The 13155-nt window shown below is 39.3% G+C and overlaps 1 protein-coding gene across 4 annotated transcripts in view; it reads right to left on the reverse strand.

Moving 5' to 3' along the window:
• Nucleotides 1-1328: 1328 nt before the first annotated feature.
• The window catches only part of LOC133991452 (neurexin-1a), a 257056-nt gene continuing 245229 nt past the window's right edge, over nucleotides 1329-13155 (reverse strand). For all 4 annotated transcript variants that reach the window (XM_062429859.1, XM_062429858.1, XM_062429860.1 and 1 more), the window contains one exon: nucleotides 1329-1633. In XM_062429859.1, coding sequence (XP_062285843.1) covers nucleotides 1329-1633 — 305 coding nt within the window. The remainder of the gene's footprint in view (nucleotides 1634-13155) is intronic.

Below are 13155 nucleotides of genomic sequence, written 5' to 3' on the forward strand. Positions count from 1 at the left end.
TTCTCAGTCTTCATTCTCACTCATGTAAGTCAGGAGGAGGAAGGCAGTGATTCTACCGGTATCCTTAAAAGAGAGCCACGCAAGTTGCCATGCCATGCCTCTCTGCGATCATGTGCAGTTTTGGGGACAGGTTAGGCTGCTACTGGTCTGGGATCTTCTATCTCAGGTTGGCATTTGTATAAAAACTATATAGGAACACATGTAAAAACAGGGAAGAATCAAATTATCCAATTGAAAAAAAAATAATGCAGATGCCTTCATAAAATTTCTATGTCTAGCAACACTTAATAACACTTATGTCTTTTTTGTCCTTTTCTTATAGTTTTATTCCAAAATGGTTGAGGAGCAGTTATATTTTGCATCATCTATACAACAGGCTATAAAACACCACTTTGTCACAGTCCAGAAAGCACATATAGATGTGGTTGTACTGTATATAAACATATGTACTGTAATAAGATAATTTTGCGTGCATGGCTCCCGAATGATCACTTTTGAGACATCCCCAGAATTGTGAGGGAACTCTCTCCTTTGAGTTCACAAACGAAGGCCTCCAGATTTCTTACTGGCACAATGGACATTTTCTTCTTTTTTAAAACACCGTCTTTCAAGAGAAACTGCAGTTCATTCTCATATTTGCACCACAGCAGCTCAGATATTAGTCTTTGCCGGCCGTCATTGCCTCTTCAGTGAGTACTTTGGCTGATTCCTCGGACATCCATCAGGGATATTTTTTTTCTCTATAAATTCACTGTCACCTGATTCCCCCCCCCCCCCCCCTTAATTTTTCTCCACAGTAAATGTTTGGCGTATTTATGTATGTATTTATTTATGCATTGTGTCATTTTCTCTAGAAAAAGTCTCAGCAACACAAACACAGGCAATGTAAATGAACACACTGAGTCTGTAATGCTGAATCTCCCTTTGCAAAGTGCATCTGTGCTCCTCTGTTTTACTGGAAACAAGGGAGTTAGATCACGCTATCCTTCCCAAGAAAACAAGTCACAGATGGGATTGATGTTGTTTGATTGACATGTGAGATAAGCATTCAGTTACTATTCAACTGGTTGCCAGAGACATTGAACCATCGGTCTCTTTCAGGACAGTACATCTTGTAGTCATTTAAACTGTCTTTAGGGCTTGAGTCTGAAGAACGTTTTTTCATACCTCATTTTTTCATTCCTCATATTTACTTTTCAGAGTATTGTCTTATAGGAAAAAATGACTAAATAAGGTTCATCTTTGTTATTATACTGTACACACGATGTCCTGATTTGTCTTTTTGATAAATGTCTAAACTGGTCCAGCAGAGACCAAAGCTTTGATAATCACACATAGTACTCCTTGTCCTTGTTCTTCTTGTTCTTGCTTGAGGTCTTTGCGGTGTTGACTGGTTTCTCTTTGACAACGGTGCCATTGGACTGTGCCGAGTTGCTGATGTAGTTGCGGCTCTCGTCTACATGGTACGAACCCTCGTCTCTGTTCCGGTATTTGTACATAGCGTAAAGCAGGATGAGAATACACAGTGCCGCCGCTGCTACAATGCCAACCACCATTCCTGTAGTGCTGCTGGATTCCCGGAAGACCTCTGATGTGCCAGGGTAACCATTTGATCCAGCACCAGTGGGATTGGCTGCAAAAAAGACAAAGGTATGATTACCACAAATGTTCCATATTCACTATATTTTACAGCTTATCTTTATTACTATAACCACATTTATGGTAATAATTTGGATACATTTGTCCTAGCTGCATGTATAGATCAATATCACAGTTTTAATGTTGAATGAAAGCACAGACATCATGCCTCAAGAGTGTTGAAGCCAAAAGTAGATGTTGGCTTACAGAAGTGGATTTCCTGCCTAATAGAATCATATCCAGTGACAAACTGAGTAGAGAAGGGGGTCCGAGACAAATCCTTTCTGTCTTAACTAAATAAATCTATGAAAATGTAGAATCTGAATCTTAAAGAATTTAAGAATCAAGTTGCCAGCCAAAACTGTCAAAGGGACCCAAACTTTTAAATGAGACACAAATACCCCATGTGGATTCTTATAAAACTCTTAAAGACTGTATTTTATATCCTTTGACAGTCATAAAATCTTATATTACCCTAGAAATTATATGGAAATGATATAAAGTCATCCCTGCACCACCCTGAAGAATTTAAAGCAAGAATTTTGAAAAAAAATGTATGTGCCTGACATTTTTCTCAACTTAAATACATGTAATTTTACCTGTCCATTCTACTGCCCATCGTCATTTTAATTCCTGCGAAACATTATTCTGATGATAGTCACTGAACTGTACTTGATAGAGTGAAGAAAGGGAAAGACTGTAATGCAGGATGGAGACATTTGCTAAATTCAGAAGCCAAAATGACAAGATTTCCTTCATATGAGAAGCATCACATCAAAACTCACAGCTCATCACGTGTTATACAGCACAGCCATGAATGAACAGACCACATTCCCAATGGTCACCATACATTCGAGCAGCATGACTGTACCACATAGTCACTCAAAATAAATATTTCAGGCAAGACAATTCTTCAATTGACTCAGCAGATTCTGCCAAAGGCTGTCCCTACTTCTGTTTTGAAATGCTGCCATTCAATGGAGCAAATTCTGAAAACACGTCAGCCCCCTGATATTATTCAGTCCTCCTGGCACATCTTGCTGTGTGTTTTTGTAGCAGTCATCATTTCTGCTTAAGCCGCCTTTGTTGCGTTTGTGAAATCCAAACACTCAACACTAACAATTGGAAATGAATGCAATCTGTTTCCACTGGATATGGGCAAAAAAAAAAATGTAGAAAAGAGGGATTTACAGCTGGGTTCAGATCATAATTATGTTGACGTAAGATGTTACGCTGTGATTTGCATTTGCACCGGACAAACTAACAACAACAACAACGAAAACAACAACAACAGCAGAAACATAAATAGCTGTGTTGAGATTTGGGTCTGCATTATTTTCTCTGTGTTGACTGGACAGTCATGTTAAAAGTAGTTTTAAAAAGCTTTGCAAAATTTCACTGAGCTGCTGCTCCATGTCCTTGGCCATAGAGTGCTGAAATACTCTTATAGTGTAATGATCCATGAGAACATACTGTAGCAATAGCAATCCAGCACTATGAAGTAAAACAAAGAATACTTTTTAAAAATTCCCTGTCACTTACTCTAGAGTGCCAATCTAATAAACACTTATTTTTATTGACACTTTGTGGGGTTAATAAAAAGAGAAAGAGATCATGAACAGAATGTAATGGCCTACACATATTCATCTGAATATTCATGAATATTTATGCAAACAAGTCATTAGTCATTAAACTAATTTAATTTTATATCTTCAATGACAGCTGTCTACATTTTCATATTTTAACATGGATATTTGATATTTATTGAAATCTATTCCTCATGTGCTGTCCCCCTCATGTCCCATTTTGCTGCCCCACTTTTCTGACCACTTTTTAAGAAAGCATTTTGGTTTTAGAAAATAATTGCATTCTTCAGCTTTGATATCGAACCAGCTTTAAAAAATCCCTCTAAAACAGAAACCACAACATTGTCTCTTTATAATTTCAATCCTTTGATCTTCAGCAGTCAGAGTAATATTTTCACACAAGTAACTGTCTTCCTAAACTTGAACTGAGTATCCATATGTCTCTTACATCAAAAGGAAATGACATGGAAAACAACATTTTGCTGCAATTGAAGTTTGTTATAATCACCTTTTTTCTCATCTCATCACATCTTTATTTTATGACAAACTAATATCTGTGAGTGTGAGCATAGAGGGCAGTACATGTTCTCCCTGTATAAAAAGGTTGTTTCTTCCTGATCCATGAAGGGCAGGCAGAGTTAATGAGATGATACAGAATATCCCACCCTATACTACTTTTCTGGCAATTCCTCAATGTCGAACAAGCACAAAATAAATGCAAGACGGTTCTTCAGGATTTGTTGGTGCGAGTGTGTCTGTCCTTTAGCTTCCAGTGAATATAACCAGCTAATTGCAATGCCAATTCAAAGGACCATGCTGGGCGATTTTGCAGGTTTTGTCTGATTTATGTCAAATCACATTCTTTACATTACAGCTAACCATTTCTCTTGTTTGCAGTGTTATTAGCAAACTCTTGAAACTTGCTTTAGTTGAGTAAGTCTTACATTGAACATCAAGAGTACATTTATTAATTGTGCCAACCTTACATTATTTCTGCTTGTTTGTGCAGTTAATTCAGGTCAATCAAAAGTTAATGCCACTTTGGCAAAGATGATGTGTATTGTGATGGATTAGACAACTCCAGTTTCATGAGTCTGCCATTTCATTTTTGTACCATATGAAAATGAATAGAAGGCAATGGCGGTCTGAATGTGTTTTTTAGTGGAACGCCAAAAATACATTTGAAAGCAGTCAACAACAATGTTAAGTATAAATGATTTGTAGTTAAGGAGCTGAAACGCACCAACAAACAATTTTCAGACATTACACACACTCCGTTAATACTTTAATGAGCTTTAAATGTTCAATGTCACTAACTACTACGTCCCATTTTGCTGCCCCACTTTTCTGACTACGTTAATAGAAAGCATTTTGGTTTCAGAAAATAATTGCATTCTTCAGCTTTGATATCGAACCAGCTTACAAAAATCCTTCTAAAACAGAAACTACAAAGTGTACTACGGTACACTTTTGGGGATCATTTCTGGCAGTGAATAGCAAAGTGATTGCACATCAGCATGCCCAATTCATATTTTGAATGCTGTCCAAGTCACAGAACGGTATTCCTTATGTTTCTGATAGCTCTCTTCACTCTTCTTTCTCATGTCTCTCACTCAGTGTCGATGACCTTGGAGACAAAGCACTTTTTGATTGCATTCATCTCTCTTCTTGAATGACAGTTTAATGTTCAAACAAAAATCGTTTTGAATAGTGTAATATGGGCTAATGACCCACACAGATGGCACACGTGTCTATTTTAGGTAGATCTTGTCCATGCCAACATAAAAGGGCATGAAAACTGTAAAGGGCAGAAGTTCTCTGAGCTGTCTGCCAGGAGAGGAGATGCTGCTGCCATTCATTGACATGTTTTCCACCATGGTTAGACTGATCAGCGGTCCAAGTAAGCTTCCAATGCCAGTAGACATTCAAGGACAAGCGGAGAGTACCACTGGGGGATTGAGTGTGACTGAGCGTTGCAACAGATTAGCTCTGCTTGTGACAAGCCCACTTATCCTTGCAGACAGGTGTGAAGAATGCTCTCGCCTTGTGGGCAAAAGCCACTGGTTGACATGGCTCTTCCTCAGCATTGTGTGCAGGCATTAACGGTGAGTTACTTTCATATTTACTATCTATCCTTTGTTTGGGGTCAAAAAGTTGAACGTGTAGATAACATAGCAGGTTGATGGAGGAGAGCGATCTCAATATTACACTCGAGGGTTGTATATGAGACCTTTGCTGGCTCCTACAGTGAGCTATGTGATATATTGATTTAATTTTACAGAGAGATTTCTGCCAAAATTCTGATCTTTCTCTGCAAAATCCAATTTAATATCTCAACAAAGAAAGCTGGGTAGTGACCACTACTTAGAGGATTAACACTGCATTTAGCACAGTGCTGACACAGCCATGTTTTGTTCAAAAATATTAGCATTCAATACAGCTCATTAGCTTGCATTAAGTCTCAGCAGTGTCTATCAAACAGCCACCTGATGTCAGGCGGGGATCTTTCGTAGTCCCTTAGATCAACTGATACAGCTGATGATGTGGCTCATTTGTTACCCATGTGCCTGGCTGAGCACCTTGGACCTTCTTTCCCTCAACTTGGGCAAAGTAATATGGCAGACGAGACAAGGTCTTCGAGAATGCCTCATAAGACCTCAGTCAAAATGCATCTGCCTGTCAGTTCATTAGCACTCCATCACCTCAGATTGAAGGCACATAAACTGAGAACGAAATAGCGCCTGAAACAAGTGTTTAAAATGATGGCTGTTCTCATACGCTGTACTCGAGCGTACCCAAGGGTAAAATTAGACGTGGGGAAAATGACCTTAAAGTGGTGACTAGCTTCATGGCAGCATAGCGGGGGAGCAGCGATAGAGGTAAACTCAGGGGGGTTAACTTTTGAAGGATTGCAGTTGGGTGAAAGCCACCAGAATAACTTTCCCCTCCCTGTCTCATCCCAGAGCGAGACTTGTATTACAGTATCGCATCTAGACCATCATAAAGTCCTTGCTGTTTTTTTCACAAGGACAACAGTTAATGTTATTTAGTTACAAATAATTTCCCTTCACCGAGCCTTGCTGAGATCCCTGTTGTTGAGATGCATGAGGAAAACTGTAAACAAAGGAAGATTGGTTGATCACATACATGAACCTTATCCATACTGTTAGTGAAGAAAATGAAAATAGCCTGGCAGAGAATTACTGTCGCCATACAGAGAGGCATTGAAGAGTGCAATGACATGAACACTGAGATTGGTTTGGCTTCAATGTTCTGGTAACTGCAGGGTTTGTTTGATAGCATCTTCTCTCTTAACTCTAACTGGATTCTTCAGTACGGCTAAACGGGCTTGCCTCTCAGAGATATTAGCTCTGGTGCAATGGAACTTGTCATTTAAAAGCCTGTGAAATGCCTGATGTGATTCCCCTTCTTTTTTGCCTGACTTACTTTTGCCACGTGCTCTCAAGGAGAGGAATGGGATCAGAGATTCCACACTGTCAAGCGGGATTTGAATAAATGGTCCTCTTCAAAGACTATTTTTCCTCATTTGTCTCCAGCGAGAGGGTTCATTTGTTTGGTAATTTGTAACAGGGTGAGCAGGTTGACGGGGCCATGGATGAAGGAAAACACAGAGAGCGGAGCCGAGGGTTACTTCAGGTGCGCGTTAGGTTTGTTGAGAGGTAATGGAGCAACCAGGACTACTTAAGATATATTGAATGGACAGACTGGGCTTGACCTTTCATTAACTGATGGTGGTAATGGGTTGAAAGAGTTTTGTAGAGTACATATAGATGATGCTTTTTCACAAATGGGTGCAATGCAGCGATGGTGTGTTGACATATCAGCCAAAGTAATTTAAAGAATTCAGTTATTTTTAGCATGATGGGTAATAAAAGGAAATTTTGTATGCAACAGTTGATAAACATGGCCGGGTACCGTGCATCTTTGAGAGCTTAGGGAGGTGTGGCTGTGGGAAGCCTTTAGAGCGACCCAGGCTTAGTTGGCATGCTCAGTGACACATTGCTGTTATTCAGCCAGATTAGTGTTATACTATCTTCTTACTTCACATATCCAGCTATAATCACAAGCTGTCAGAAGCGTCATATAGTTGGGGATCAGTCTGCAGACAGGTCACTGTATCAACTGCAGCAGAGCCAAAACCCTTATTAAATCCCTCTTCCCTCTTTAATTATCCAAGTGTCCTCGAGAAGTGATGCAAGCCATCCTGTACTTGTGACATGCTGGCAGTATGCCTGATGACAGCATGCATGTGAGAGCCCCAAGTGGCTGTGTTCATGCTGATGGTGGATGATGAACAGAGAGCTGAGTGAGCATGAAATTAGGTCCGAGTGAGAATTACTAAAAGGTGTTTGATTTAGCCCAGTAACAGGTATGGTGCAGTTTAAGCCTGTACCTTTGCCTAGAGGGGTTCCACTAAAAGAGGCAAGATGAAAGAAGAGGACTAAGCTTAGTCAGCATGAACGCCACAAGTCTGGAGTTCATCTCTTGATTAGATTCCTAAAGAGTCCCATGCTTAGGTTACATGAACCTACGATCTATATTAGTTATATATATAGTAGGCATGTCTCCATACAGGAACTCCAATACTGCACAAAAGCTGAGCAGTCCTCTGCTACAGATCAGATCTGAACTTAGACTCACAATTCACAATTGTGATTCTGAAAGATTTTTGACACAAACTCTTCTGCAAATTTTTTTTTGTTTGTTTTGTTTTTTATGCTCATTAACCTCAATGTCAACCTTGCATTGCACGATAAAATAATGGCCATCATTATTGATACATATTCTAGTTCTCTGGTATTGTATGGTATAGTATTGTAAGTGCATAGATCAAAGGTTCTTTTATACTTTTGCTACAGGGAAAAATAAATAAAGAACAATTGAGGCAGAGTTAACATTTTAGTGTATCCTCCAAAAGCATTTTACTGATTGGTCAACTGTGAATTGTTGGCTAATATTTCCAAGCCCTAACTTACTTATATTATTACCGTAACAGACCTTTAGCTGGGCGTCTTTTCTTTTCTTGGGTATGCAAAATCTTTCATGCCCTACTTAGACTTATAAACAGACACATTGTGTTAGCGTCAATGTCAGCACACCAAAAAGATGTGTGGTAGGAAAATAAAAAATAATTGAAAATATAAATATGGTGGGATCAGTAAAGAGAAAGACTGACAGTGAGTGTGAAATCCTGTTTTCTTTGAGAACACACTTAATTTAAAATAGAATGTAGAAAGAAGACTTGGAAGGCATAATCCTCACTGAAAGAGTGTGGAAAAACAAAAATGGCAAAATTCCATAAGATTTTGTGCATGAATTGGCACGACATGCAATAATAGCAATATTTTTTTTTTTTTAAAGAGCATGCGTGATGCTTGAAGGTCATAAATGATGCTTCTGACATGTTTAGTTTGATGGGCATGAGCTCTTATCAAATTCAATAGGCATCCAGTCTTCAGAAGAATGTTTTATTTGTTAAACCATCTCTGCTAGCAGCAGTCTGTTGGCATGCAAGGTGCATGCCACTGTGTTCAGCAAAGGAAGGAATGAACACGCAGTGAGTTCCAGCTGGGTATGATTGAATAACCTATTAAATGTGGGCAGTGACCTCTTAAGCCAGCACAGTGTTCTTAATGTTTCATTAATCTCACAGCTACTTTTAAAACAATAATTTACTTTAATTTTTTTCCCCTCCTGGCTGGGTGCATTCTCGTCATAGCCATGGGGTTAAAGAGAGTATTCATTTGTGGTTTGATTTATTGGTTTACTCTATGTATTGTTTTCCTGCCCATAAATTAAATCTATTAAAACAAATGTCAAACACATTAGTAGCTGCTAATGTCACAGCAGAAAGCTTGAGGATAGAAAGAGGTTAGAAAACATGGAGAGAAGAGGAAACTAGAGATGATTAACCTTAACCTGCCTATGGGCAATTCACAGTAAAGGGCTACTGGAGCTAAGAATAAAGACACTGAGAGATTATTTGTGAAATGTAGGAGGGTGCGTATACCAGAGCTCTCACTGAGGCTCTGGCTGCTACTTGCATTTGACAAGGAGCCCATTTCTATCATACATTTCACTGCATTTCACTTGTGACTGCTTGTTACATAATTAATGATGGTGGAGAAAGTAAAGGTGTAAACATGTAAAAGATAAACACTCAATGCCAATGCTTCAATGCTATGTTTGGAGGTATTCTACATTGCATGTATAAATAGAAAAAAAAAATTAAAGACTGGGATCGGTGAATTTAAGTTCAGAGAGAGACATTGTATATTCTAAAATCAAAAGCAAATATTAAACCTCTACGTTACACTCAGTGCTCTAAAGTTTAATCATACTGATGGGAACTGCAGACCCCTGAGGTTTACTTTTTGTCATATCTCACAGGTTCTTTATACTATTATTTCAATTTTTCATGACCTGGTCAATCAATTTGTTCCCATTGACTTTGTATCAATATTTGAAATCTTCATTTCACAAAATGTGCAAATTAACTGCAACATTCCTAAAATAATAATGTTAATCAGTATTTTTTTCAGATGACATAAATTACATAACTAATAATGTCTCAAGAAGAAATAAAACATTACATTTTGCTATCATGGTTGTTTCTTATAGTAGTTTATTCTTGGGGTCCCCAGGAAACCCAGTCAGTAGTCCTTGTATGTTATTGATAGGATGAGAGTTAAGTTAGGCGATTTTTTATTTGTTGTGTTTTACTCAAGGAATATTTTACTCAGGAATGTATAAGGACACCAGACCACATCTGATTTGACAATCACGAGAATTTGATTAATTTAAGCAAATATGGAGGACTAGCAGAAGAGCAAAAAAAAAAAAAAAGAAGAACTCAGAGGAGAAAAACCAAATGATGAGGAACAAAGGCAGCTGCAGTATGTAACCTTGGATATGGGTCGCCGTGCAGCAGCTGCCCTCCATCAACGGCCTGCATGACGCCAATGAAATGAAGCAGGTAGGTAAGAGACATCCGTTCCATCTGACCCCATGCAGCTCGGCAACAACCTGTTCCATTAACTTCTACCATGAAAACTGAGGGTTGACACTTGAAAATCAGCACGAGCCGCCCTTTCAACAGACTGTTCACCAGGCTATTTTCACACAAGCGACCCTACAACTATATTTTCTCCAGATGATTGGAGAACACTTCATCATGGCCTTTAAATGAACAATCATATTTTCTTTGTGGAAAATGTCGACCTATTTAGGCTAAATGTCAGAATTTATACAGTATTTCTATAACATCAGAATTGCCCTTTAAGGCATGCTGGGTCATTATGTGAGATATTTGCATATCTTCTGTTACTTTTCTAACTAAGACGGTTAGGTGAGATCACATGGAAGCTAAAACACTTGCAGATTTCATTTCGCTAAACTTGTGAAAAGCTTCAACAATTTTCACAATAGGCATCACAAGGAATTGTTGTCAGTGATATTCAGCTGTCAGGGAGTGTATGCACACTCCCCGAACCAGCCTCCTATTACAGATCAGATGTGTTGCAGCATCATGGGCCCGTGTATTCCTCCGTGGTTTCCTGAACCAGGGGGGAGGATTCAATTTGCTGCAGTATGATCTAATCTGAGTCCTGCCGGGTGATAAGCTCTGCTGGTGTAGCTGGCTTTCCATGGTTTCCGGAGGTAAGAGAAATAAAGCATGGCAATAAGTAGGTTTACCCGATTGATGTCACTCAATGGCTGATAGGGACTGCTGTGGGACGAGACTCCACTGATATATGGGATGATCTAGAGCTGACCTTGGGCCATAGATAGCTCACATAGTAGTCTGGTTCAAAGCTCACCTCGTGGGATCACTTATGCACCAACATTATCCTGCTGTATACATTTGCTGTGAAGCCAGAGATAACAAAGGTGTGGGCATCTGGCCTCTGCTTTTGAGGTCACAGACAGAACAGACTGTCAAGGGGTTGCTTGAAAAATTATATATTCTCATCAGTAAAAGGAGTTGGCTGAACAGTAATATGAGAAAGTAGTCCTTTATCAGCAACAGTGGATCCAGTTCATTATGCACAGCAACACCGTCTGAGATGTGGTGAGTGCTTGGCAGAGCGTGTGAATCGTTCTGAATGTAGATATTAATAAGGATACGGTGTTAGACAGCTGCCACCCTGGGAGCCCGCAGCTCTGGTGTCAAATCCCCTTCAGTGATCACAGAGGGAGAGGGATACTCTGCTCTGGGAGTGTGCGTCCCTGAGCATCACACAGTTCGCAACTGATGTTTTGGCAGATGCCCTTGTCAAAAAATATCATAATGCAAGCTGCTAGTGTGAATCAGTGCGCAGAACAATCTCCTGTGTATGGTATTTGACAGAGGTAGCAGATGTACATTGGAAGTACCTATTGTGATGCTGCCCGATGGGAATATCACTGTAATGCGCAGGATGAGAGTCAGAGTTATAGCTAGAGAGTAACTGTGGCGAAAGCTAATGTTGCTAGTAGAATGCCAGAGTAACAGGAAGAGAGACAGACAAGAAAGTTGATAGTCTTTGCTTTGGGGCAGACATTAATTTAGTGGAGGTTTTATGACCACATACTGATCGATAGCACATCTAGATGGAGTGGGGGGCCTTGGGTCTGGACTTAATTGTTCTCTGTGCTTCCCATCACTTCAGAATGCATTTAAAAATCTTTCTATTCATAGGCGGGCACTCAGGTTAGACTTAATTGCCTTGCATGTGTGGCAGGGAAAGAGAAGAGATTAAAAGTTTGGCAGCAAAGTAGGGAACAAATAGATTTACAATCCCAATTTGTCAGAGCAGAGCTGATAAAAACAGCTGTGTTTTGAGACATTTTGCTGTGAAAGTAGTCCTTCTTTGCATTGTATATTTATGAAGGTACTAGAACATGCAGTTAAAACTAAAGAACAAAAATATTGGTTGTTTTATGAAGAGAAGCACCTTTGTGCTGCAATCATAAACTCCAAGGGATACTATGTGCTGCTATCATGAACAATAATACATGAGAAAAAACAGGACGAACTCCTACTGCTTCGTGTAGAATTTAATTAACGACAGTGGGGACTGTCTACACACTTAAAAATCAGCCTTCACACACTCCTCTCCTTTTGATATCATGTGCTGGAGTCATGTGGGTCTGATAATTACAACTGTGTGTTGCTCTTGCTTGTCAGAACTCCCCTGTTCATGTACTAAAAAATGCCATGAGCTGATGAAGACGAATAGGTGCACGATTTAAACATGGTGAAGCAGCTGCTTTGACACTCAAAACACAGTGAACAATGTGAAACTTTCCCATTGGCTGACTTCAATCGCAATGGATGGAAGCCAAAAAACAATGTTTTTTAATGGATATTCAGTCCAATAACAAGAGTCTACAACTGTGGTAGCAGCTTTGTGGGGTTGTACTTATTCACAGCAGTCCTATGACCTAAATGCTAATATCAGCATGCAAACATGCTCACAATGACAATGCTAATGTGCTGATGTTTAACTGATATATTGTTTAACATGTTCACCATCTTAGTTTATATTGTGAACATGGGGATATCATTAGTAATGGGGATGTCATTTGTTTCACAGGTATTTAGCAAATATTGACAATTCATCCTAAGAGGAATGTGAATCTTTCCAGTACTTGACATTTCAATTAAAACCACCAAATGGGCGGACCACCCGACATTACCATCCAAAATAAATAAATGAATAAATAAATAAAATAAAGAACAGGCAGCTTTGCTACAAAGTGTGTGTGTGTGTGTGTTTGGGGGGGGGGGGGCGGCTGTTTATCACATTAAAGATGACTTATTATGCTCATTTCCAGCTCTATATTTTATTCTGGGACTCCTTAGCGTAGCTTTACATGATTCACAGTTCGGAAAACCCCCTAGTTATCTTATACTAGCCTTTTATGC

Source organism: Scomber scombrus, chromosome 12 (genome assembly GCF_963691925.1).
Source record: "Scomber scombrus chromosome 12, fScoSco1.1, whole genome shotgun sequence".
Lineage (NCBI taxonomy): Eukaryota > Metazoa > Chordata > Actinopteri > Scombriformes > Scombridae > Scomber > Scomber scombrus.